This window comes from Ammodytes marinus (assembly GCF_949987685.1).
Source record: "Ammodytes marinus genome assembly, chromosome: 23".
Taxonomy (NCBI): Eukaryota; Metazoa; Chordata; class Actinopteri; order Uranoscopiformes; family Ammodytidae; genus Ammodytes; species Ammodytes marinus.
In genome coordinates this window covers 4,689,493-4,716,605 of record NC_137227.1, presented here as the reverse complement: position 1 = coordinate 4,716,605, position 27,113 = coordinate 4,689,493, and the positions used below count along the sequence as shown (strand labels likewise).

General features: G+C 41.6%; 3 protein-coding genes across 3 annotated transcripts in view; all 3 read left to right on the top strand.

The window, feature by feature from the left end:
- Positions 1-12,551, top strand: part of LOC307269430 (ADAMTS-like protein 1) — a gene marked incomplete at its 5' end in the record, with an annotated part of 96,575 nt that extends 84,024 nt beyond the window's left edge. Inside the window, 11 exons of the mRNA XM_080052398.1 lie at positions 283-412; positions 2,786-2,996; positions 3,509-3,688; positions 3,799-3,952; positions 4,171-5,185; positions 5,730-5,857; positions 7,241-7,361; positions 7,822-8,026; positions 8,480-8,589; positions 9,169-9,389; positions 9,864-12,551. Of these exons, the coding sequence (XP_079908524.1) occupies positions 283-412; positions 2,786-2,996; positions 3,509-3,688; positions 3,799-3,952; positions 4,171-5,185; positions 5,730-5,857; positions 7,241-7,361; positions 7,822-8,026; positions 8,480-8,589; positions 9,169-9,389; positions 9,864-9,973 (2,585 nt within the window). The 3' untranslated portion in view covers positions 9,974-12,551. The remainder of the gene's footprint in view (positions 1-282; positions 413-2,785; positions 2,997-3,508; positions 3,689-3,798; positions 3,953-4,170; positions 5,186-5,729; positions 5,858-7,240; positions 7,362-7,821; positions 8,027-8,479; positions 8,590-9,168; positions 9,390-9,863) is intronic.
- Positions 12,552-13,016: 465 nt separating this feature from the next.
- Positions 13,017-17,138, top strand: LOC307269429 (NACHT, LRR and PYD domains-containing protein 3-like; the record flags this gene model as incomplete). The annotated part of the gene is made up of 6 exons (XM_080052397.1): positions 13,017-13,329; positions 13,826-15,551; positions 15,778-15,861; positions 16,033-16,116; positions 16,653-16,730; positions 16,820-17,138. 6 exons carry the CDS (start codon positions 13,017-13,019, stop codon positions 17,136-17,138), a joined length of 2,604 nt encoding a protein of 867 aa, XP_079908523.1.
- A 686-nt stretch (positions 17,139-17,824) lies between these two features.
- larp7 (La ribonucleoprotein 7, transcriptional regulator) lies at positions 17,825-23,714 on the top strand. The gene is made up of 13 exons (XM_080051913.1): positions 17,825-17,958; positions 18,807-19,036; positions 19,149-19,249; positions 19,353-19,436; positions 19,637-19,801; positions 19,894-19,996; positions 20,160-20,471; positions 21,086-21,239; positions 21,375-21,517; positions 21,805-21,917; positions 22,389-22,548; positions 22,807-22,898; positions 23,271-23,714. The coding sequence occupies exons 2-13, from the start codon at positions 18,820-18,822 to the stop codon at positions 23,346-23,348; spliced, it is 1,722 nt and encodes a 573-aa protein (XP_079908039.1). The 5' UTR covers positions 17,825-17,958; positions 18,807-18,819; the 3' UTR covers positions 23,349-23,714.
- Positions 23,715-27,113: the final 3,399 nt, after the last annotated feature.

Genomic DNA, 27,113 nt, shown 5'->3' with positions numbered 1-27,113 from the left:
TTCAGACCAGAGCTTCAGAAAAAGCCAAGCCGTTTTGAAGTTCATTGTGTGCCACATTAGACTTTCATTGAGAGGCCTAATATCTGGGTTTCTTCACTGCAAACGTCTGCTTGTAATATTCTGTGCTTCCATAAATATGTGAGGATGATACAATGTAAGAGATGAATGTAACTAGAACAATATGTTTTGAGAGAGTGAGAATGTGTGTATTCACACATTTTGAATAAAAAGCTGAAAAACGTTTATGATTGAACCCTGCGCAATATTGTCTCATTTCTACAGGAGTGCAGGAGGCTGTGGTGATATGCCTGAACAAGCAAACCAGAGAGGCCGCAGACCAGAACCTGTGTGTGAGCTCCGGTCGGCCACCGCAACTCCTCCAAGACTGCAAAACCCAGCCCTGCCCACCCAGGTATACGCTAACGTCCAGAAAACAAAAATAAATAAAAAACATTTCATTTCATTTTAGACATTGATTAAAATGGTTCTGTGCACCAACAATGAAATACACTTGATTGATTGATGCAGTAAAACATTAGGAGGAAATTTGGTTTTGGAAAACGGGAGGGGGGGGGGGGGGGATTTGGCTGCGTTCTAGAAGAAAAATATTAATTAAAAACAGGACGGAATCTGGCTCTGCTCTTTATTAGTTTGCCAAGACTGAACCCCCCCCTACCCCTACCCCCCCAAAAAAATGCAATATAGACAGCTGGGACTTACATGTGCCATTTCCTACAGCCCTGATGCATCACTGCCTTCTGCTACACCTGGAACTGCTTAACGCTCAGACTATCACCACAACACAATCTTGCTGAATCGATTCATCTCCGCTAATCACTGGTTGTGTACAAAAGAGGTTCAAAATCCTTTCTAATCCACTACATTATCCCTCCCGGCTTTAAGTTGAGCCAATTAAATCACCATTTGATACTGAAGCAGAATGACAGTGATGGATGGTCGGTGTCAGGGAGGGCAGGAAATGGAGCCAGTAAGGACAGCTTGTGGAGCCTGGTCACAATCACACACAATAGGGATTATGTGTCAGTGGCAGCTGTACCTGCTTGACTGAGATGAGAAATTGTCCTCGGAGGTTCAGTGGTCGTGTGCAGCACTGAGACGTCGGAGGAGGCTGTAGGAAGCATTCCCTTTTAGAAAAGCTACCGTAGCAAAAAGGTTCAAACTTTATTGATCACATAGCATTCATATTTTTATTTTATTTGACCTGAGGGTAAGGGTTGGCCGGATTGTGGTGCTATGAGAAAAGTCAGTCAGACACCAGATAAGTACAGATTCATCCTCTGGGTACTGTGTATGTCTTTGAAAGGTTTAAAAGCTAAACTAAGGAAGGTTCATTGAGTGTTAGAAATGGAAGGGATTCATTTTCTGGGAAACCATGGATGTGCTACTCATTAGAGGCTTCTTGGAAGTAGAGTTAGGATTTGGAACAATGAAAATTCCTGAAAATCTTCAACTTTTCTGATTCTGAGCTGCCCAAAAGGTGAAGAAATCACAAAAAAAAAATGTTAACAGTACTGATTTTAGCAGGTCGCTGTTATAGCATTGTTTTGGTAGGAATGTAGCCTACAGCATTAAAGTTTTAGTCGAAGTGTTGCAGTAATTTTTTTAGTTCCCCAAAGTATCATCCATTTGGCTTCAATTTGGAATACAATGGATGAACAATGTTGGAATTTTTAAATGTGAAATTGCAAATACGAACAGTGTCTCTGTAGATAGATCACGCAAAATTCCTCAAAATGGAATACCTGAATAGCTAAACTTGCATAATCGCATGTTTTTTAATATAATAATAACTGAGCCCTGGCTAAACGGTGAGCGGATTTTTGCGGTGCAGCCACACGTTTCAAGTTAACACCATGCGCAGTGTCGGTGTTCTACCACTCACACTCTTGTCAGAAAACCCAGCGGCTTGCAGCCTGCCCTTGCCTGTTTTTCCAGGCCTTGAGTCTTGTTTTCAGGCACAACAAACGCTGTATTGGACTTGTTTCCTTTGGCCCATTGCGTCCCTCCCTGAGGCCTCCTCACCCTCCCATATTAAGCTACACTCATTGGATACTGTTCGCTCTGAAGGGAAACAGCCATCGGATTTGGCTTTGAGTACAGTACCGCTCCAGAAACAAGCTTAATTCCCAATTCTCCTCAGTCCCCGGAACCTTGAGTAAATATGAATGGTTTTTGAAATATCGCCTAATCTGTCAAGCGAGAAGTAAAGTCGCTGCCATGTTTGCCAAAGCTTTGAGGGTTCCTTCTAGAGGCATAGAGACCAGTTAGACACATGCCACATCGCTTCAAGATTGGAATCAAAAAAGCTCAGCAAACGTTGATACTGTATTGATCTCCCTGCGAGAAATAGTCTCGGATAACAAAATGAATATTGGTCCACGGAGGGAAAATGCAAATGAAAAAGGAATACCATAGAGATATCTGAAATATCACTCAATTCAGTGGGAGATTTTTAATGTTTCTTTGCCAAGATCCGGCCCCATGAATCAATCGTTTTCGTCTTTTTAACTCTATTCACTTTCATGAATTCCCACATTCTCAAGACTGCAAGAGTGTCCCCCTCCTGGGATGAAGAAACAGCACCTTACACTTTGAATGAACTACTCCTCAATGCATTCCTTTGATAGATCGGATAATGGGAGATTGTATGGATGATTAATCAGGGACGGCATAGTTTAAGAGTTGAAAATGTAAAATGATGATGCTTGTTACACATCGTTGACCATGACATACAGTGGTTTGATGATAGACATTGTATTGACAGGTGGGATACAGGGGCGTGGAGTTCCTGCTCTGCCACCTGTGGAGTGGGTCTGATGACCCGCACTGTGGCCTGCACTCACCGGCCCTCTCGGGACAGCAACCGCACTGAGGTTCTGAGGGAGGAAGACTGTCAGAAGCCAACACCCAGTCCTGTCCAAGCCTGCAACCGCTTTGACTGCCCTCCTATGTGGGACACACGTGACTGGGGACAGGTAAATCATCTCATGTATGAAGTACCCCACTATAGACGTCTGGGTACTGCACTTAAAGGCGGAGTCAGTGATTTTGGAGAACGTTGTTTGTTGACGAAATTAGTTTTTGTTCAAATCAGTGAATATCTCCTCACGATCCGCTATCTGTCCGTATGTATGTATGTATGTGTGTGTGTGTGTGTGTGTGTGTGTGTGTGTGTGTGTGTGTGTGTGTGTGTGTGTGTGTGTGTGTGTGCTAAAACAAAAATCTGGTGTCAATACACAGCCTAGGCTTTGTAAAGAAAGGGTATGTAAAAAGGGGGGTCCACCGTAGCCAGCAACATACCCGTTGCCAGAGACTAGGATGTGTATGAACACTGTTTTTTTGTCAGTGCACACACTACAGGTAGTGGAGGAGGTATTCACTGATTTTGACAACAAGCATTCCCCAGAATCACTGACTTCACATTTAAGCATCAAGTACATATCGCTATTTTAAGCCCTGGCCCTTATGTACGTATTTGTCACTGCAGTGCTCCCACAGCTGTGGGGGAGGATTTCAAAGGAGGCAGGTCCTGTGCAAACAGCGGTTGGCAGATGGGAGCATCATGGAACTGCCCGACACCTTCTGCCCTTCCAAGAGCCCCGCAAACCGGCAGCCCTGTTCTAAGCAAGAATGCCCACCTCACTGGGTAACAACTGACTGGTCCCAGGTAGGCTTTACTCAAGGCCTTTTTAAAGTGGTCAAAATTCAATGCTACGAGTATAACTATCTACAGTCTGTTTATAATCATATTTTACAATATTCATTTTATTTCTCTAGTGTTCATTGACTTGTGGAAATGGCATTCAGAGACTACAGTCAGTGTGTAGAAAACAAGGGGCAGATGGGATACTTTGGAACGTTGACCCTGGGAACTGTTCCATGATTGCCCGGCCCACCAGAATCCGACAATGTTCTGTCACGCCCTGTGAGAGTAAGAGACCCCTCTGTTTATCTTTTCATTTGTCAATTATTTCAATTTGCACTGCTGAGATGCCGATACGGCCGATAGCGTTACAACCACAATAACGTAATCATTTTTGAATGTAATAAAAGCCAATCATGTAGTAATTTTTTGTCAATGCAAATTAATTGAAATTAACAAATTCAAAAATTGTCCTGACAAACTGTCATGTCAATTTCCTTTTACAGACTCTGTCAAGCCCAATCCCACCATACTGGCAAAGAGAAAGGTGTATATCCAGTGGAGAAAGGGCAAAAAGTTACACCTGGTAGTGGGAGGCTATGCCTACTTGCTACCGTGGACAACTGTGGTCCTTCGCTGTCCAACCCGTCACTTCCGCAAGGGCCACATCCGATGGCTGAAAGAAGGGAAGCCATTGGTCGGTCTCCCACACCTCTCTATGACATCACAAGGATGCATGAAGATTCAGCAGATTCGCGCATCCGATGCGGGGATATACACATGCGTTGCGGGTCAGGCACAAGAACATTTTGTCCTGCAGGTCATTGGCAGCAAGCACAAGCTCTCTGTTCCCGAGTCTCGGCTCCTCGCGGGTGGACGACAAAAGGTTGGACAGCCAGATGTTACCACAACGACAGGAGAAAGAGTTCAGCAGCTACCCATCTCCCTCAACCAATACGACAACATTGTTGAGCATATGCTTCTGCTCAAAGGCTCTCTCCAGGACCAAAAAGACATGGCTGATAAACCAACTCAACCCAGTGAAAAGAGCCACTCGTCCCTGGAGGAGGAAAGAGCAAACTCAGAACGTTCAAACCTGCTCATGCTCATCGCTGATACCCAACGGCTAGATGAGCTAATGGACAACCTTTCTGGAGTCCTCGAAGGACCACGGAGGGACCGACTGATCGCACAGTTTCTCAGTGAACTCACTACGACACAAGGTGAAACCAACGAGTCTACTCTCCATCCAACGGAGAGCGCGGAATCCTCCACACAAGGGCCCCTCCTTTACAAACCAAATATCCTGGCCCACACGTCCAGGCCAAGAAGTCCGCTGATAATCCAACGGTCCCGCAAGGTCGGAGTGGTGCCGTCGTCTGAAATAACAGTCAATGTGGGGGTGCCAGTTCTGCTGCAAAAACCTGTTGCTAGTTTGGAGCTGAGGTGTGAGTCTGTGGGGAACCCTGAACCGTCCCAAAGATGGACAAAGAATGGAAAAGAGTTGCACTACAACAGCAGGTAATAACCACCCGTTAGTGTTACTTTTTGTGCAAGACCTTAATCCACAAAACCTTTCTTACTTTGTAATTAGTTGCACGGTAGTAAAGCATCTGAAAAGAGTTGGGCATATTTATCAATCCACATTAAAAACATTGTCATTTAAGTTTGATAAACTTGACAGAAATTTGGTTTAGATGAGGCGGCCTTTGCTATGGTTCTTATTACACAATAAGTATTTTTGAACCAATCACGGCAGTTCTCTGCCTGAACATTCTATAAAAACAATGGCTGTTGCCATGGAGCCATGGTCAAATGGTCTACTCTAAACAGTAAAACATATGTTTTTTTTAAACTAAGTTTTATATTATTTATGAACATTCATTTTCAATCATATATCTCTAAAAGCATATTGAGACACCCAACTTTGATATCATATTATACAGTATTGATTTGTTCTATTTTAGACCAGGTTTCCAGAGGCTTTAACAAACACAAGAATGATTAAGTTCTCTGTGACAGGATTGTCAAAGATTGAGCGTTTCCGTTGGCTATGTGTTGGCAGAGTAGGCCTGTTGCCCACCGGCTCACTGAGGATCCGGTCTCCAAGCAAGCTAGATGAGGGTCTGTACACCTGCACTGCTAGGAACCGGCTTGGATCTACTTCTCGTTCATCCTGGCTGCAGACAACAGGTAAGGCCCACAAAGACACAGTATTGCTGAAAGCATGTTCAAATAAACATTGATTCTTGCTAGCTAATAGGTTAATTTAACTTCTCAAGTTGTCCCACTTAGTTGTAATCCATCTTATTTTAGGCAACAGAGAAAGTCTGTGAAAGTCAAATGTTTCGTTACATAGTGGACCTTTAAGGTTAGGGTTAGTAAGTAAGTAATCTGAGAATTGGCACACAAGCACCTCTAAAGATTCCTTTTAACTCTGATTTATGCTTCAGTGAAAACTGTAAAAAGCCAATACTAAAAAAACATTACCAAAAACAGTTTCTTCAGCTCTACAGTTTTAGCTTAATGTCAAGTTGAGTTTTTCCTAATATAATTTAATGTAGCGTAGTTTAAAGTATTATGTGTTGTTCTTTTGTGGTTCAGTCTGAGAGATTCTGGGAAGGCATTCTTTTCAACTGAGGAACACACACACAGGCCTAACCACACAGACACAGATACAACATACTCTACCGGCTCATCTGGCTGAGTCACTGATGGGGAATGTCCGGAGCGTGCTGTCCTTTCGTCTCCCTAGAGCGTGATCAGTCGCGATCCATGCTCCCGATGATCCCACAGTTTTCCTGCCCATACGACAACAATTAGCGGTTCCAGGCATTGTTTCCATGAAGATGAAATGGCCTGCTGTACCCCATTTGCCCAATCTAAACTGAGAGGATAAAAGTGCTGAAACGTTTCCTCCCTGAATTCCCTTATATATTTTTATTCGAACTCAGTGGAAGGTCATGTGTAACAGATGAGTTTTTATCCAGAGTAATAGGAATGATGTTAGAGGGAAACTGAACCTGAGAATATAACTCTTTTCCAGGTTGTTTCTGAACAAGCACGGGCCAATTCTAAAGATACACACCACGACTTAAAACCATGACTTATTTGGTACATGTCAAAGACGAAATTTAGATACGCTGAAGGTAAGGTGGAATCAGCGATTCCGGAGAACGCTTGTTGTCAAACTCATTTTTACAGAGCCTAGGCTGTGTGTTTACACTGGCTATTTTTTTCAGCGCGCACACAGAAGGGACAGGTAGCTGTTTGTGAGGGGATATCACTGATGTTAACAAAAAGTGATCTTGACAGCAAGTATTCTCCAGAATCACTGACTCCACCTTTAACTTGATTTTCTCACTCTTTTTTAAGTGAGCAGATCAAGAATTATGCCTAGAGAACTGATTACAAATACAGACTTTTAGTGTATCTCAGGCCGTGAGTTGAGGTTGAAACTTTACAATACAAATACAATCAGAAATATACAATAGAGGTTAAAAAAACAATAATTTCTTCTTTTTGATTTCTGCCATATCTAAGACCACAAATATGGAGTTTTTATTGTATTTTCAGGTGTCAAAGGAAGAATCTGTGTCCAAGCTAATGACATGGGAGCAAATGGCCCTATTTGCAACGAGAGGAATAACACTAGCCAGTCAGCTGGGCTGTGCCATGGACAAGCCTGCCCCCTCAGGTACCTTGCTAGTACTACACGTTTGGCCAGTTGGACACATGAATATTGAAAAGACTGTTTTAGTTGTACTTTTTGCTTTAAAGGACACCATGTAACTTTGGGTGTCAGAGAAATTAACATTTTATCAGGTATATTCTCATAACTGAATGAACAAACTTGAAGTTAGAATGCTACCGTAAAGCAACTGTTTCACTGTTGTTGTTTACAGCAGCAGGGCCCACAGTTTCGTTCCCAAACATGTTCTAGTCTTACTTTTTGTTTTCCGAGGTGCCTCAAGATAATAATTTTTTGATTTATGATGATATAATAATTCAATACTTAGAATTACATGTTGTGAAAATATGTTTTGTAAACTAACTGCATTCCCTTCAATCCTAACCTGCAATCCCCCTCCCATTGAAACTGAATAGTGCACCTTTTTAATAAATAAATGTCCACTTTTCCTGTGTGGTTGGATAAGGTGGCGAGTGGATCCGTGGTCACTTTGCTCAGCCAGTTGTGGAGGTGGCTCCCAGACCAGGACTGTTCGCTGCTTGAAAGGGCTGGAGGGCAGATCAACAGAGGTGGAGAGTCAACACTGCCTTGGCACAGGGAGGAGACCCTCTAACACCAGGCTATGTAACTTACTACCCTGTGCCAGATGGGCCACAACCCACTGGGGATCGGTGAGTCTATTTACATTGATGCAAAAAAAAAAAATGCTTCTCTACGTGTGTAGGCTGTTTATTGTGCAAAAAAAAACAATTGCAATTCAAACCTCGAAGCTATCCGTGCAAGTTCTTGGTTAGTAAATTCAAGGTAGTTTCTCGCCTGCCAAATTCCCCCGCGCTTAAGAAAATATGTCTGAAGTATTTGTTTCCAAATGATCAAAGGGGGAAGCACCCTGCTAATCATTTCTACAAAATAATAAAACATATTTGTTGTAGTAAGGGAAGTTCCCTTTTTTAACTTCCTCCTTTCTCAAGTTTGTTATGATAATAAAACATTCTGAAAATTCCATTATCTTTAAACCAATGCATGGATGTTTTCAAAAGAGAAGCTATAAACAAAATGCCTTTTTTTATCTTGAGGCATAGTTTAGATTATAAACTTAAAATCTTTTTCATCTCCTCCTTCAGTGTCATGGTCAATGTGTGGGTCCTAGTTTGGCCACACAGCATCGCCATGTTTACTGCCAAGATACAAACGCCACCAAGGTCCCCTACAGGATGTGCAGTGGACTCCAGAGGTAATGATGGATATCATAATTATTCAACCACTCAGGAGAGGTTTTTTTTCTGAAAACTGTTAAACCCTTTCCTTTAAGTGTGTGTGTGTGTGTGTGTGTGTGTGTGTGTGTGTGTGTGTGTGTGTGTGTGTGTGTGTGTGTGTGTGTGTGTGTGTGTGTGTGTGTGTGTGTGTGTGTGTGTGTGTGTGTGTGTGTGTGTGTGTGTGTGTGTGTGTGTGTGTGTGTGTGTGTGTGCATTGGTGCTGGTATTACTCAAGTCCCCATAACATATTAATAAAATTTTAGTGTGAAGACTCTAGGTTATGGGGTGCCCTTAGCTCAGTTGGTAGGGCGTCCCCCCCATGGGCCTCGGCCAGCAGCGGACCCGGGTTATGGTTAGGATTAGGGAAAGGGGTAAGGGTTAGGCAATTAGCGGTTATGGTTAGGGCAAGTCTCCAGGAAATGAATGTAAGTCTATGTAATGTCCTCATAAGTGATGAAAAACATAACCTGTGTGTGTGTGTGTGTGTGTGTGTGTGTGTGTGTGTGTGTGTGTGTGTGTGTGTGTGTGTGTGTGTGTGTGTGTGTGTGTGTGTGTAGGCCCAGCTCGGTGAAGAATTGCTCCACGCAGGTCTGTGCCCTCCATTGGCGTGTGGGGCCGTGGACGCAGTGCACCGCCACCTGTGGTCGCCACGGTTTCCAGTCGCGTCAGGTGACCTGCCTGCACAGTCGAACTGGGAAGGCCACGCGAGAGCACCACTGCATGTGGAGGCCTCGCCCGCCCAGCTGGCAGCGGTGCAACGTTGTGTCCTGTGGCAGAGGTGAGGAAAAAAGATGCGCTGATGCCAAGAACATGGAGACAAATAGTTTTCTAAGCTGAGTAGTGACGCAGTGCACGATGACATAACATTTTGATTTTAAGATGATCTTTTATTTATTATATGCTGTATAGTATGATTAATGTAGTACGATTGTGTGTGTTATATGTGTGCGATATCAATCAATTTCCTGTGAACAGTATATTTAAGGTGTGAACGATCATGCATCAGTGTTCTCACACATTCAATACACTGTTCACAGGGGATAGATAGATAGATAGATAGATAGATAGATAGATAGATAGATAGATAGATAGATAGATAGATAGATAGATAGATAGATAGATAGATAGATAGATAGATAGATAGATAGATAGATAGATAGATAGATAGATAGATAGATAGATAGATAGATAGATAGATTGCTTGGATTTATATTGAGTATGTTTTGTAAACTGTAGCCTCTGTGTATTCCAGTAGGAGAGTGTCGAGACAGCACGAGGTACTGTGTGAAGGTTCGGCAGCTGGACCTCTGTCCGCTGCCCCAGTTTAAGAACCGCTGCTGTCATTCCTGCCGAAAGACCTGAGGGTGGAGCCGCAAGCCGGGAACAGCCTGGATAGGTCAGGGAAGCCAAGTCACACAGCCAACGGACACTCCAAAGCTCTATGCCCCGCTACTGTCTTCAATGATCAGGCTCGGCTGGGGATATACCTGTGTGCGGAGGAGTGGCTGTGGTCTACTTTTTTCCTCATGTGTGGGTTGAAATTGAAAGTTGTGAGAGGAGTGAAATGTCTGTTAATGAAGGCTTCAGTTTAGCTTCTTTTTTTTTCAGCCTGAAGTTCGTGCCGAGTGGTTCCCCTAAATTAAGCACAAATAGCTAAGATACATTTCCAGTGTGATAAATAGAATCTTGCAGTGACCGCATTGATCATGAATGGGGAACTTGTGCTGGTGACTAACGTCCTCTCCACAATAAAGGCATCTGGTTTCAGTTTCACGTGGCACAATAGAGCTGCAGCCCCATGTTCTACTGTAGCACTGTCACTTCATGGTCCACATAAGGAGCTTCATGCAATTTAACTTACAAAACAAAAATGTGTTATTGTTATATACTTTTTTTTGTATTAATTGATTGACATACCCAGGGATTCTGGGTAGACCCCAGAGCTTTTGACAACCACTGGATATCTATTGCAATGGTTCCCAAAACAGTGTTGAGAAAAAGTTTTGATTCTTAATTAAATTGCATTAATGAGGTATGTGTAAACTCTTGTTTCAAACTGAAAAAAAGCACAATGATTAGGGTTGCAAAGGGGTGGAAAGTTTCCGGTAAATTACCGGAAAGTTTCCAGAAACTTTCCACGGGAACTTTCGCTCGGGAATTTTGGGAATATTCAAAATTGGATATTATAGGAATTAACAAAATGGCGGTAATTTAAATGATTTTTTTTTCATAACCAACCATAAATCTAAACTTTTTAACACTATGTTTGGTCATAGGCAGACATCTATGCAAAATAATACAATCAAAAAACATTACATTTGAACAGATTTATTTGTAAGAAGAACTTTATCAAGTTTTGATTATTTTATGAACAATGAATAATTTCACTGAACAACAAAAAGATGAATGTTGAGTAAATTATTACTCATATGTCTGACCCCATTCAATAAATAAAGTCAAATGCCCCCCCACCATGTGATGGAGGAATGCACAGAGCATGTAGGGGACGTGGCCTCAGTACCCCTGCAGTAGGATGTGTGCTATGTGCAATTTGCCAAGTGTACTTGCATAAAATCTGGTTGTTTTAGTCAAGATTATGCTAAAATATATTGTCCCCAACTATATTTAAAATCAAAGCTTAAGCCTCTGTAAACCTGGTCTAGTAAAAATCAATTTATGATATCAAGTTCGGTATCTCAATAAACTTTAAAAAAAAATCTGATTTTAAATTAAATGTTCATAAATATATTAAAACTTAGTTGAAAAAACTGCTTTTTACAGTCTAGAACGTTTGCCTGGACTGAAATAACATAGTTAGGAGAATTTAGTGCATTTGGGTTGCTTTAAATTTAGTAAATTCCCGTTTATTCCCGTTAATTCCCAAAATTCCCGTTAATTCCCATAAATTCCCGTTAATTCCCATGGAAAGTTTCCAACTTTGAAAATTCCCGGAATTTTGCAACCCTAACAATGATACATGTAAATGGGAAATAGCTAACACAATTTGAGGAATGATATACAGTCACATTTGGTATCAGCCATCTGGGGAATAGATTATATCATTGTGGGTCATTTAGCAATGATGGCTACAGTTACTGTTCAAGTCAGTTAAGGAGAAACAGAATAAGGATTGCAGGCGTTTCAAGTGCATTTTTGGCCGAATAAATACAAAGCAGGACTTGATAAAGATTCATCTTGCATTGGTTGCACTATGGAGGTGTATGACAGACTAGCAAGTCAAGTTTTGGAAAACAAAAAGATACTTATTTTGCACTCAACTCATCCAAGTCTTTGTTAAGAACATGGCTTGTAGAGTTTTTGTTTTTTTTTGTTTGTAAAGTTACAGTTTATATATTTTGTTTAATGATTTGAGTATTTCGTGGAAAGATATTTGTTCGATATCCCTTTAACCACTTTGTGACGTTACAGCACAATTAAATGTGAGGTGAGCATTTAATAGTTCTAATTTGGTTTCTTTTTTTGGGGAACTTTTTTGTCAAGATCATTGTTATTGTACCATACCTACATTAGTATTCAAAATAGACAAGGGTTTGCACTTTTTGACATCATATCCTGGGTTCCACAATATTTCATCTTCAAGTGCAAGACATGCCTTAGCCAGAGACTAATTGGCCTTTTCATTAAGGTGTGCCTTTTTGATTTTTATGAGGAAAACATCATAAAACATCATGAACATATTGCTTATTGCTCCTAAGTTATGTAAATATGTGTTTTGTCATTTAAACTATTTATTTCCATGTGTGTTCTTGTGCATAGTTTTGTAAATACTGTCAGTGGTGGGTTTTTAAGTATTCATTTCCCTACAGTTTCTTGGGTATCTGACATGCATGCAATGGGGACCCTCTGCTGGTGACTTGATGTGTTGCTCTCTGCTCATGCCAGGTTAAATCATTAAATAAAACCAAATACATTCCTTTTATGATCTGTTTGTTTTGATTTTGCCTCTCTCATAATAACAATCTGACTGCATCATCAGTTCAAATTGCTCAAACTTGTAAGATGAAGATATGGGTGTATAGCACAACTATACATTCATTTCTAATAACACGTAAAAGGTGTATACTACTGTAATGGGAGAATATACCATGAACCAGAAAAACAAGACTTTCAAGGCTGTGTGTGCTGTCAATGACGCAGTTCAGTCTAAACACATTGTTTTCAGTTCCTGTTTTGCACATATCACATTCTCTTTCTCTTTCTCTCTCTCTCTCTCTCTCTCTCTCTCAGCTATTGAAGATGTTTACGCATTTAGAGGATCACTCTTAAATAGGGGAAGAAAGTCCTGTTTACATGCATGTGTAGGCTATGATTCAAAACTGGCATCATCAGAGGTTCATTACTGGACTTTAATGGCTTGTGCTGAGGACTTTTTAGGGGGTCAGTTATGGTTGAGAAGGATGGTTGTCATTCTTGTTTGACATCAATCAGGGTTCTGCGAGTTTCCTTTGTGGATGAACTTGAGGGACGGATCGACTCTCTGCTGGAAACCCTAGTGAGTTGGGAGGTGTTTACTCGGGATGACCGTGAGGAGGTGGTCTGTCAGCCTGGGCCCCGGGCAAGAGTAAGAAAAGTTTTGGATATCCTGGAGTGTAAAGGCGAGGAAGCAGCTACGATTTTTCTCTCAATTAGCAGGCAGGACCAGCGAGAACAATCAACGCAATGCAAAGAAGGCAAAACAGAACAGCCTCAGTCTGTAGGTATGCAAGCCTCTGAATTGAAATTGGTACATTTAATAAAATAACTGGGAATGTCTAGGTTAAAGGTTGAGTTAGCAATTCTGGAGAATTTTTTTGTCAAAATCAGTGAATACCTTTTCACGATCTGTTACCTGTGAGAAAACATCCAGTGGTAAACAGCATGTTGTTGGCTATAGTGGCCCCCTTTTTTTACATAACAGTTTACAGAGTATAGGCTGTCTATTTACACCTAATTTTGTTTTCAGTACACACAGTACAGACAATTAGCGGATTGTGAGGAGGTATTCACGGATTTTGACAGATAGTGATTTTGATGACAAACGTCTTCCAGAATCGCTGACTCAACCTTTGCATATTTGGAATATAACTATATTGTTCACATAACCAATACATAGTGTTCAACACATGTTCATGTTCTTGGGATTTTCAGTTACAGTCAAGGCAAATATGTAAGTGATTATGGTTGTTCTATAAATGACATTATCTTCTTTTGCAGAGTATAACAAGGTCAAACAAAAGCACAAAGATGTTCTCAAGCGCCGGAGTGAGAGCATGCTCTTCTATAACACTCGACACGGAGAAAAAATCCTTTTTTCCGAACACTATGTAAATCTTTTGTTGGTCGACGGACACCTGGGCTTGGAGATCAAAAGACACGAGGTGCTGACGTTTGGACAAAAGCGTCTATGTTTGCAGCAGAAGTCAACGGTGCATAGGAAGATCGCACCGGCCGATCTATTCTCAATTGCAAACGGGAAGCGCCATGTCAAGAAAGTTCTGGTGACGGGTGTGGCCGGCATCGGAAAAACCATCCTGGTGCAGAAAATGCTGTTCGATTTCGGTGGAGACAACAAGGACCGCCTTGCGTTCGACTTCATCATCCACATGACCTTCCGAGACCTGAATCTGATCGACAAACCCACAAACTTCCGAGAGTTGGTGTTGCGTAAAAACAGGCACCTGGCAAAGGAACTGGATCACATTATGGCGAACGACGACAAACTGCTGATCATCTTGGACGGCTTCGACGAGTTCAAACACTACCGGAGCTGCCATGTTGACGTATATGTGACCGAGCCGGACGAAGATGCAGAGGTGCTTGAGATCTTTGGAAGTCTCATGCAAGGAGAACTGCTGCCCGACGCTTCTGTCATGCTAACAAGTCGACCCGCGGCTATCAACTACATCCCCGTGGGTTGCATCGACCGCTTTGTGCTCATCTCTGGGTTCTCCTTGACGGAAGTTCAGGACTTCTTCTTACGGTACTTCCAAGACAGCGCCCTTGCTGACCGCATGTTCACCGTGGTGTCAGAGAATGAACTCATGCTCACACTGTGCTTCATACCTGCATTTTGCTACATCGTGTGCTGCATCCTCAAAGAAAGCAAAGACGTCCGTGGAGAGAGCCCCAAGACAATGACAGACATTTATGTGCAGTACCTGGTGGCCTTGCTGCGCTCTCACACTAAAGCAAGAACCGACACATTTCTTCAAGAGGAAAGTGCGGGGGCCATCCAGAACTTGTCGGATATTGTGCTGAAGTTGGGTCGACTGGCCTTCAAAAAGCTGATGGAGCATCAAACACTGTTCTACAGCAGCGACCGAGATGTTGCAGAATTGGCGGGATGCAGCCTTGTTAGTACCTTTCTGGATAAGACAGTGGCACAAGAGCCTGGCTGCACTGAAGAGGTCTACTCATTCGCCCACCTTACTGTTCAAGAGTTCTTTGCCTCAGTTTTTTGTGCAGTGACTGATCACCCTTTACCTGATGCATTTCAGTACACTGCAGGTCCAACGGAGGGGTCCAACTATGGACACCTGGATCTTTTCAACCGCTTCCTGTCTGGAATCATTTCCGAGCGCAATGCTAATCTTCTGTCGAGGCATGTGGGGCTGTGTTGCAATAATGAAAAAATAGAAACCCATCGTCAGAGGATCATCAGAGAACTTACAATGCTGTGTGAGAACGGAGCCCATATCCTAAACCATTTACACTGCCTGTTTGAGCAACAAGACCCTTCTCTGGTCCTGGCGGTACAACCAAAGGCACTGCGAATTAATGTTAGTGACGAAGCACTCTCCCAAATGGATTACAATGCCATCAAGTACTTCCTAAACCTTAAAAAGGGCAACATATCAGAGCTGGATCTGACGGGGACTGGAGTAAACTGCGAGGCACTCAGAGATATTCAGCCATTGCTGCTCAGATGTGAGTGTCTTTGGTGAGTTCTAAAACTTACATATGCATCATTGTTTCTGAATTCACTAGTCTATCACATGGAGTTTTCTATATTTTGTTCTTCAACCTGTGCACTTCCATGTGAAAAAATATTTCAATATGTATGCATCAAACCCAGTATTGATGACTGTAAGGAATAACGTCAAAATCCGGTTAAGAAATGTGTGTATATATGATGTAGTTTTTGCCCTAAATGTTTCTTTCTTAAGGCTGGGAGAAAACAACCTCGATATGGACACAGTTCAGGTCATTGCAGATGTGCTGCAGGTGTCAGAAAATATTACCCAGCTAGGGTAAGATGTCCATTGATTTGAAAAGCTTTTGTTAATATAAAATAAAATTAAATGTTTGGCATACATGCAGTATAATAAGAGATTTCAAACCCTAAGCAGATACAATGAGAGCATAACATCTCAAAGAATCACCCATCAGACTATGTTTCATACTCTCTGTTCCCCTTTTAGACTTGGATGGTCAAACATTGGTGATGACGAACTTCTGGTTCTTTCTAGTGCTATACGGGTGAAAAAAACGCTTGAGGAGTTGTGGTAAGAACTTTGTTTGAGGGTACGCGTCAATATATCAAAATGTCTTATTCCAAGGGGAATTGAAAGTTTTTCTAGACAGAGGGCGAGCTGACAAAGACGAAACAATTACTAAAATACTGTTTATTTTGGTCAACTGTTAAGGCAACCAATACACTTTCTGTTTGGTAACATGCACTCTAGCTCAGTATAATATTTAAGCCACAAAAGAAAATATGTATTCTTCGGAAATGTCCTGTAAATGGTTGAGGGTCCTATTATTGAAAGCTAGTCTTTGAATAGTTTTGATGAGAGTTGACAAGATGGATATATATTAAATATTTTCAGGAACTTCAGGTCCATTTGAGAATTGCAGAAGCCTTGTCCTAAAATGAGACAAACTTGTTTGAAATAAGGAAAGACAGGATTTTAAGGACAAAGTGGGACCCTAGAATATGACTAGAAAGTATTTTATTAATGGAGCACCAAGAACAGCTTATTATCTGGCCCTTATCAATAAACAGTTTAGGGCAAACATGTATAACATTGTGCTTTCACAGGATGGAAGGAAACCGACTGAGCTACAGAGGTCTGCTGTCACTCAGTGACTTGACCCCAAGTCCTCTGAAAAGAGTTGTGTAAGTGACTGACGTTCAACAAATAATTATATTTCGAACATCAACAATCTAAGATTTCTAAAGCTTTTGTTGATTTACTTTCCGTACAGAGCCATATGGAATGACCTGACTGACACAGACCCAGAGTCCTTGAGCACCCGAGACAGTATTACTGTGAGCTTCACAGATGACGAAATGTGGGAAGCGTGGGGACAATGGGTCTTCAAAAGGTGTGAGGTCAGCAGCAACGAGAAGTTAGTGACGGTTCTCCACAAAGTGTGCAACATATCGGTCCAGTGCTTAGAAGCCCGGTGGGCACAGACCTTCTACAGGCAACTATCTGAGCTAATCAAGAGGAGGATTGAGTGCTGCACTGAGGACGATGACAAAATGAAGCTCACAAAGTTTGAAAGAATGTTGAACCTCTGAGAGACAGAGTATACACCAATAGTAGCCTATAAGCTAAGAAAACACGTCAAATGTCTGATAAAGACGGATTTGTGTGGAATAAATTGTCTGATACCAAATTTCTATAGCTGATAATACTTGGCACAATTTGCAGTATATTGTTTATGACCATCACCAGACAGGATTTATAGTTCATCTCCCCCGAAGGACTATTGCTGTGCACAATATTCAAAACACAGTCCTGGCCAGTACGGGTATCGAACCCGCGACCTTCGCGTTATTAGCACGACGCTCTAACCAACTGAGCTAACCGGCCATGAAACTCAGCACTACAATATTACAAACCGATATTGTTTATAGGGCTTATACACACTTTGAAGTATATTTACTTCGCAAACGACCCTTCAGGCAACTCTATTATAACGATGAACTATTTAAGCTCCTTTTCTTCCACTCCCCTCTTACTCTCACATAAAAGGGGAGGTGTGCTATTTAGACCAGTTGCTATATTGTAATATTATGATAAAACGTTTATTTATGGACTTTTTCTGTTTTTAATTGTATTTCTGTATTCTTATGATGTGAGTGTTAATGTGATCAGAGGAATTGTAACCTTCTAACATGTGCACAATTGTCAATAAATAGTTTTTTGAATTTTAAGATTTTATTCTGGAGAGATTCACCGGAAGCTGCCCTTATTCTGGTATGACGAAATAAATCTGCGACTTTTCGTTGAACGCTGTGAAACCGTTTGTGTATTAAGTTGGCGTTGTGCTATTGTTTTCTGTTATCTTTGTGGACGCAGCGGGACAAACTGGACTGCTTTATAATCTAAAACTGGGTGAGTACTGTGAATCATCACGCTAGGTCAATGCTACGTGAAGGGTTGAAGGCTTTTGAAATGCAATGGGTACGACTGCAGCTATTTTTGAAAATGTCACGACCCGCGAATTGACGCACTAACTTTAACAACTCTTAGCTCGAGGTAATGATAGCTAAACATAGCCTAACTTGTAAACTAAGCTGGCACGAATAAACTATGCTGGCTTGGAGTTGCTACATGTGAAGCTAACGGTCTTTTACTTACTAGCGTTAATCTCGTCGATGTGTTACTATTTATCATTGGCCTGTTGGATTCTGCATAGAGGCTGACGGATATTTCATAGAACAAATAACAAATGGGCATTTAACTGTATTATTTGTAGTTAAGAATATGTACAAGTTGCAAACGGACAGCATTACACACCCCCTACACAGCATACTAATAATACTGTGTTTTTAGTTTAGTATAACATACTACTATCTATCTATCTATCTATCTATCTATCTATCTATCTATCTATCTATCTATCTATCTATCTATCTATCTATCTATGTGAGCTCACAAAGCAACAAACAACGACTCGCTTAAAAGCGCACACAAAAGAAAACAGACAGTTACAGATATTACAAGACAATGGCAGGCATAAAAGTGTAAACACAGTTTGAATAAAATCTGTACTAACGCATAATAACACGCTGGGTAAAACACCAACACTAAGTTCCTTTATCATCCACACAGTGTTTCGAGTGTATGAACACACATGATTTTTTTTAAAGAACCTCGCTAAAAAATACACTTAGATGGACGCAGGTGAGGAGTTATTTGGCTTTGCTGTTTCTCTTTACTGTTGCCCGCCTGTGCTGCAGTCTGACCCGCAGTATGATAGACACAGAGAGGGGAGCTGCAGCTGCTGCTGATGGCGGCGGCGGCGGCCCGGAGCCCAGCGCTAAGACCAAGGAGACGGAGAAGAAGAAAAGGTCCCGGGTCAAACAGCTGATGAGCGACGTGAAGAAGCAGGTGGAGTTCTGGTTCGGCGACGTCAACCTCCACAAGGACCGCTTTCTGAAAAAACTCATCGACGATTCAGACGACGGATGTGAGCACGGCTATGTCATTATCACCACTACATTCATATCTGCCATTTGATGCTTAACCATACAAGTATATAGATTGTGTCTGCAACTTACCGAATGTGCCATTTGTCCTAGATGTTGACATATCCGTGTTGGCGAGCTTCAATCGAATGAAGAGGCTGACGACTGACACCAGGCTGATCGCGAGAGCACTGAAAAATTCACTTATGGTCGAGGTACGGTGAAGAAAAAGCGCTTGGCATGGTCGGGCAATGCATGGCTCCAAGCTATTATCAAATGTATTGCAATGGGAATTAATGTGTTCCAATGTTGTTTCAGGTGAACCTAGAGGGAGATAAAGTCAGGCGCCAGCTTCCAGTCGGAGACTTACCTAGTGATGTCGACGGCCGCACAGTCTATGTGGTACAAAAAGAGCTCTATGTTTTATATTGTCATTATTCATTCTCCGAAAAAAAAATTGTGCTACATTTGCAGACATAACTAGATTTGACGTTGCACAACTCATGTAGGGTTATTTTGACAAACGTTTAATAAGGCTGCCAGAATTAAGCACACCCTTGGATCACAAACTAATACATTTATTTTTTTATTTTTTTTACAAGGAACTTTTGCCCAAGGATGTGACACACAGCTGGATAGAGCGAGTCTTCACCAAATGCGGGAATGTGGTTTACGTTAGCATCCCCAGGTACAAGTCCTCTGGCGACACTAAAGGTTTCGCCTTTGTGGAGTTTGAGAAAGAGGAACACGCTCAGAAAGCCATAGAGGTGACATAACATTCTACTGCTTTCACCTGAAACATCTGATCATTCAGTTATGAAGAAAACTCATGGATTTAAAAAAAAATATTTTGCAACAGATGCTGAATAACCCTCCTGAAGATGCTCCCAGGAAGCCAGGCCTTTTCCCCAAGACCAAAAGTAGGAAGACCGTTCCTCTGCTAATCGACCATCCACCATCAGGTACAATGAACTAAAATGCATTTCTTTCACATCTCAGCCCATTACCACCTCGAAACTTAAAATCCCCCAAATCATTAAGAATTCTGATTCTGGGATGTTATTAAGAGAAGGGGCTGTGATTTGTCATATTAATCCTCACGTATTGACTTTGGTTATACCGTAGGTGAAGAAGAGGACAAGAAAAAGAAGAAGAGGAAGAAAAAGAAAGATGGCGGTGCGGCACTGCTGTCTTCAGCCGATGAATCCAAAGAGCTGTCGATGGAAGCCGAGCCGTCGGAGCCCAAGAGGAAGCGCTCTGTGGACGGGGATTCAGAAGCGGAGTCGGCCGCGGCTCAGAAGACACCGGGCAAACTGGCGGACAAAAAGAGACGACGCTCGGAGACGGCAGAGGCATCCGACACTGATCTGCCTTCAAAGATCAGAAAGACCAGTGAGAGTGAAGCCGCGGAGAAGGAGAAAGATGCAACACCGATTAGTGAGTGATGATCGCAGAATCTTCTGCTCCATTAGGACAAACAAGGAAAATGTAAAAAATGCTCATGACTCATGTCTTTCCCTTAACCTTTACACTCTCTCTTCTTACTTCCACAATCTCAAAATTAGTATGACGATGTGTATTTACACAGAAATTAACTTTTTTATTTATCCTGGAGAGACCAATTGAGGGGTGACCCTCATTTACAATGACGTCGAGTTCAAACAAATTCAAAGGAAAAACAACAATACATAAACAATATTCAACGCAAATACATCAAATACACAACAACAGGTGAAGAGAAAAATGAAACCAGAAGTAAGTTTATGCGCTAACTGCTAAATTCCCCCTTTTAGATCCACCGTCTAGAAAGTGAAACACAGGTGGCGTATGTGTTTTTATAGAAATGAAACCACGAGTTAGTCTATTGTGCTTAATAACTGGTTTATTCTGTTATACATTCAACGTTATTGGGCTTTTTTTTTTGGTTTCCCCATTTCACATGTCCTGCATTGCCATAAAGTGCACCATGCAATTATTTCTCAATGATATGATGATGACGTGTGAGTAAACTAAACTATGCGCTAAGTTAACTGTAATTCCCCCCTTTTTAGATCCAGCATCTAAAAGTGAGGCAGAGCCCGGTGTGGAGGAAGGGAAAGAAAACCGAGAGGATTCCACAGTGAAGGCAAAGAGGAAGAGGAAAAAGAAACACAAGGAGAAAGTGAAGATCGCGGAGGAAGTCATTCCACTGCGCGTTCTGTCAAAGTAATTACCATGTCACACATTACCTTTTTATTCAAGCTCTAGCGTGAATGAATTAATAGGGAAAATTGATTCATTCTTTGAACACAATGATGGATATCTGATGGATAACTTATCTCCTCTCTTGTCCGTATGAAGGAAGGAGTGGCTGGAGCTGAAGGATGAGTATATGACCCTGCAGAAGCGCAGCATGACGTCCCTGAAGAAATGCATTACTAAGATTGATCACAAAGAGCACAAGAATCCTGTGGAGAAGGACAACCACCCCCAAGATAAAAACAGTGAGTTGTGTCTGCTAATCCAACTGACTCAAGGTCAGTGGTCTAACTGCAGACTTGTCAGATGGGTGAATAAAATGCTACTGGTGCCTGAAGGACTAGCGTACACACACCTTTTTTTTTAAACCCTATTATATAAATTGTCAAAGGCAAAGCTGTCTTCTTGGCAGTATTGATATCACAGTATTACTCCAAAAAACATAAAATCTGTGAAGCTCTGGTCAAAATAAATGTAAAACATCGGCTCTGTTCTGTTGAATGCAATACTTTTTCTTTTTCTTTTCTTCCAGTTGAGGAGAGTAACAAAAGTGAGAAAGCGAATAACTATGGCCCTCAGTTTACCAGCGGTGTCATCATGAAGATTACAGACATCAAGCCTCTCCCAGGGCGGAAGTTTATCAAAGTACAGTATAACTTATGATCATTACCGTCTGTTTTTTTGGTTACGAAGAGCTACATTTCATTTTGTCACGCTTCAGTCGAGGCTGTTTTTAGTTCTTAATCTAATGTGTACATGTTAATTTTTCAATCGATTTTCATTCACACTTAATTGTCATTTAGATGATCACAAATCTGAAGTGTAAATACGTTACGCAAACAAGAAGCACCGGACAGACCAGATCATTATTAGCTAAACATTCTACTTTTTCATATACATTCAGAATTTTTTTCTTCAATCTTTATTATACAAGTGACCACCAGCCAGATTTATGAATGACCAACTGAGGCGTTTTTGAACAAAAATCAGATTAATCTCTTGGTCAGTTGCAATGTGTCATACTATCATTCTTGCACATGCACATTGATCTGCAAGAATACTTTAGAATTTTGAATTACATTTTATTTGTGCTTGTTTGTGAATTATTTTGTGTAGGATGCTCTGAGCAAAATCTCCCCAGTGGCTTATGTGGACACCTTGGAAGGAGATTCTGAAGGCTTCCTCCGCTTTCACACGCCAGAAGAAGCTAAAGCCGTTAGCGACGCTAGAGAAGAGCTACAGAAAGAGCACAGCTGGAAGCTCGACATCCTCTCAGGTAGCTTCTGTTTCCTTTTGTTAAAGGTGGGATTATCTGTGTGTATCCTATATTCACTGAGCTGGTACTCTGCTTTTTCCATAATTGATGATGGCGGAAATAATTTATTTGGACGGCGCACATCAGCTTGTCTCATGTTCAGTGTTGCTCAAAAGGTTTCACTGTTAAAATGTCGCCTCTTACGATGTTTAAGAATAGTCGATTTGAATTTTGGGTTGTGATATACTGTAACAAATCCGTCTTCAATGCGTTTCAAAGGTGACCATGAGCAAAGGTACTGGCAGAAGATCCTAGTGGACCGCCAAGTCAAGCTGAATCGCCCCAGGGAAAAGAAGCGGGGTACAGAGAAGGTGAGATTAAAAAACAAAATGTAAAAGATATTGTTGATCATTTATTCCATTTTGATTATGTAAACATGAGGATATTTACAGTAAGTTCTATCACCTCTTAGCAACATTTTAAGAAAAATCCAAATAATGTGGTATTTTGGATCTAAAATCCGCCAAATTATGTTCACATTTGTGATGTGTGGATTGGAATTAATGCGTACATATTTTGGAAGCAGCTTATCCATGGTTAGTATGGATGGACTAATAATACCGGAATCATTTTGGCATATGAGCTCACACACTCACATACCATCACTACGGCTAGCAGCAGTGCTTACCATTTTGTGTGTTATCTGACACGTCACAAGTTCCTATTTTCTTGTCACACTACAGCTCATATCCAAAGCTGAAAAAATCATCCTCGCCCGGGCCAAAGAGGCTCACAAGCACATCCGTTTCCAAGAAGACTGACAACTGCTGAAAATTTTTATTTTTTCGTTGACAAACCTAAATGTTTAACTAAGCGGACTTAACACCATGTGATTTGCCATTGATGCTGGAGGAGAAATGTATTGAAACTAGTCAAAATGTCCCTTTTGTATTTTTTTCGTTTTCACTGGAGCCCCCAAGATAATGTGGAATGCTGCTACGCACAAAGACATTTCGGTGACATTTTTAATTTTTAATTGATGAATTTGTTTTTTTCTTAAAAAAAAAAAAAAATCCTGTACATGATGTAAATATAATTGATTTGAAAGTTCCCCCAGTCAAGATGTGGAAAATTCATGGATATTTGCCATTTTGTTTTTTTTAAATAAAATATGATTATTTGATCATTACAGTGTTTATTCTTTAATATTAATAACAGGAATAATGAGCATTGACTTTCATGTCACTCCCATCTATAACTTTGATTTATTGTAGTTTAGATGGAGCTGATGCTTCAGTGTATAAGATATAATAAAATGTTCATTTATAAACCATCCATTAAAGGTGGTGTCAGCAATTCTGGCATGCTTGTTGTCAACATCAGTTAATATTTCCTCATGATCCGCTACCTTTCTGTACTGTGTGTGTGCACTGAAAAGACATCTGGCGTTAATAAACAGCCTAGGCTTTGTAAACTGGCATGCTGCTAGCTACGTTTGGCCCCCTTTGTTTACATATTCTTTGTCATACTAGTTTACAGAGCCTGGGGTGTACTAACACCTGATTTCTTTTTGAATCACCGCACGCACACAGTACAGATGTGAGAAGATATTCACTGATTTTGAAAAAAAGGGATTTTGCCACAAGCATCCTCTAGAATCGCTGACTGTCCCTTTAATAGGAATCTGTATGTTGTGATGAACCACATTTAGCTGTTTAACTTGTTTCCCAAACTCTATGTATTGCCTTTATTTTAGTAGATTACATAACTCCAAAAATGAGTTGCACTGCAGAGCATCATGGGGAATGCTTACAAGTATAAAAATAGCTGCCGTTATGCAATCTCAGGTGCATTGATGGCTTTTTATTGGTGTTTCAAGGTAGAAACTACCCGAGGTAACGTGGCAGCAAGCCGCACCACATCCCATCATCGGCCTGGTCTCTAGGCAACCTCACTTCCCGTTAGCAACCAGGCATCTGATAATGTGGTGGGTCTCAGACGGCCCGTCACAACCGTCCTCACCACAGGGCCAATTCATCCCCGGTTCTACAGTGGTGGTCCAGTACCCCCCAGACTCTTCCTTCCCGTTGGAGATGCATTCAAAGCCGGAAAAGGATCCGTGATCGGGGGAACATTGAGGTCTTTGGTTGTCACAGCAGGCGGCGGTCGGCCTAAGTTTTGTTTTGCAGCCGTCGGCGGGCACAGGTGTGCTCACTGAGAACGTCTTCTTGGGCCAGTCCATCTCTTCCTTGCGTATAATAGCCGTGCGTTTGGGTATGTCCCAGGCTTTGTAATCCTCCCTCATGGTGGTGGTGTTCGCAAAGGGATCCTTGCTTTTCTCGATGCTCTGCGTCCCCGGCAGGACCGGTTTGGTGCGTTGGCACTTGTGTGGCGTGAAGTCTGCATGGGTCGTGGAGAGGAAATAGTCATTTTCTGCTCTGGACTCTTTTGCTTTTGCTTTTCCATTTACTTGGACCTGTAACTTGTTTGCAAGGGACCAGGCCTTGAATTGCTGAAAGAGTTCTTTGTCGAAAAGTTCTTGGTTTGCGTCCCAGGTCACCTTCTGCTTCAGGGACACTGCAGGATCAGAGGGCGTAGCTTTGTGGCTTTTGTACTCGGGCTTCTCCTTGCGAAACCTGGGCGGCATTTGATGGGTGATGTAATCAGTCCTGTAGCTGGTCATGCTCTCGAACGGTTGTGACTCTCTCACGTGTGGGACTGACTTTGCGTTGTTAGGTGGAAGGGAGTTTTTCTGGGAGGAGCCTCCCTTGGTCTTTCCGACGACTAATCCTTCGTTGACTTTCAAGCTGTCGTTAAGCTTAAAGGGCTGGGTTCTGGTTTGCTTCCATACTCGGTAGTCGTCTGAAAACGAGAGACGGTAAGAGTTAGGGTTTGAATCGGACGTACATATTTGTTGTTTTATATTTCAGGAATGCATGACATACATAAGGATCTTTGATTGCTTACTTTTGTACACTGATGTGTAGTCCTCCACCTTGAATCCAGGTACTGGGGCGCTGGTGCATCTCTGGGGGCCTTTAGGTGCCAAAGATGGCTGTGGGGGCTTTGGTGGATTTTTGACCCATTTGTGGGTGACATAGTAAGATCTGAAAGAAACATTTATGAGATGGAATTTGACATTTTTTATTAACAGGTAGTGTCAGTCCTCAAAGGTGAGGGCAGTTTCCGGTGACATAGATCTTACCTAAAAGTGGTCATATCGGCGCTTGTGTCCTTCAGGGAATGGTAAGGGTCCTTCTGTGTGGATGTTGAGACGACTGCTGTGTGGCAGCGTGGGGAAAGGAACCTCTCCTGGTATTCTGTAGTCATGGCGGCTCGAATCTGTGCTCTCTGAGAACCTGGTTGCTTTCTGGACATCAAAAAGGTAAATAAGTAAAACACCACAAGGAATTTTCCTAATAGAACACATTAAAGGTGTAGTCAGTGATTCTGGAGAATGCTTGTCAATTTTTTTTGTTGCTATGGTCGACACGCTTTGTTTATGTACCCTTTTTGTTACAGAGCCTATCACCACCAACATGTTCTTCAAGCCCACACAGTATGTGTGAGAATAGTGTCTGTTAGATTGTACACCCCCATATATATTTCATTTTATTGTCTGAAGTCCTTATTTTGCCATTATTAGTTTAACAGTCATTCTTCTTGTTTTTGTTTCATTTTGAAGTAGACATTGTGCTCCGTTTATCTTACACAGGCCCATAATGTAATGCATGTAGTACCTCGTTTCTACCACAGGGTGGCTTTGACCTATTGGCGCACTTTCTGTCCTGTGAAAGCTACACATGTTGAGCAGTATTGAAACATGGCGGACAGAAGGTGTCGTAAACAAATGTGTACAATGTCTGTGTATGTTTACAGGTAAGCAAACAATATAAGAGTCATGAATGTACATAAGAATGAGCTGGGCAAGGGTTCAGATATGTGGGGAACAGTTGGCTCGTTAACTCAGCCGTGAATGTTGTATTAAAAGGTTGCAATGCCGTCATAAGCAACTTCTGCTAGCAGCTAAGCTAATCTTCTCCGGTGCCATTAGGGTCCGATGGCGGTACATTTATGTAGATCGTGTTTGTTTACTTTTTATTCCAAGGTTAAGAACTGAGCATACTATCCACAATGTCCTTTTTATTTTGTGTATTTCCATTGCCAATTACAATGTGTATTAGTATGTATTTTGTGAATTGTGTAATACTTAGATAGGATGTAAACAGACAGAGTGAAACACATGTTGTTGAGCAGTATGTCTGTGTATGTTTACAGAACCCAGTAAAAGAAACTATTCTTCAAGTCACTATTGAGTTTAACTATTCAAGTGTGCTACGTATGGACAGACAGCTAGCAGAGTGAGGCAATATTCACAGATTTTGATAAAAAGGGATTTTGACCAAAAGTGTTCTCCAGAATTGCTGACTACACCTTTAAGTCAAAGTAAACAAGGCAATGCAAAAAGGCTCAATTCCATTATGCAACACAAACCAGAAGATACAAAGCTATAAGTGGATGTTGTCCGGTGCAATGACATCATCTTCAACCATTTTTCTCTACTGTTTGAATTAATGACAGTAGGC

Excerpts from the sequence above, each read along its gene's own strand:
- larp7 (XM_080051913.1), top strand. The coding sequence starts at position 18,820 with ATGATAGACACAGAGAGGGGAGCTGCAGCTGCTGCTGATGGCGGCGGC. Across the intron at positions 19,802-19,893 it reads ACGCTCAGAAAGCCATAGAG|ATGCTGAATAACCCTCCTGA; the intron begins GTGACATAACAT and ends ATTTTGCAACAG. Across the intron at positions 19,997-20,159 it reads AATCGACCATCCACCATCAG|GTGAAGAAGAGGACAAGAAA; the intron begins GTACAATGAACT and ends GTTATACCGTAG.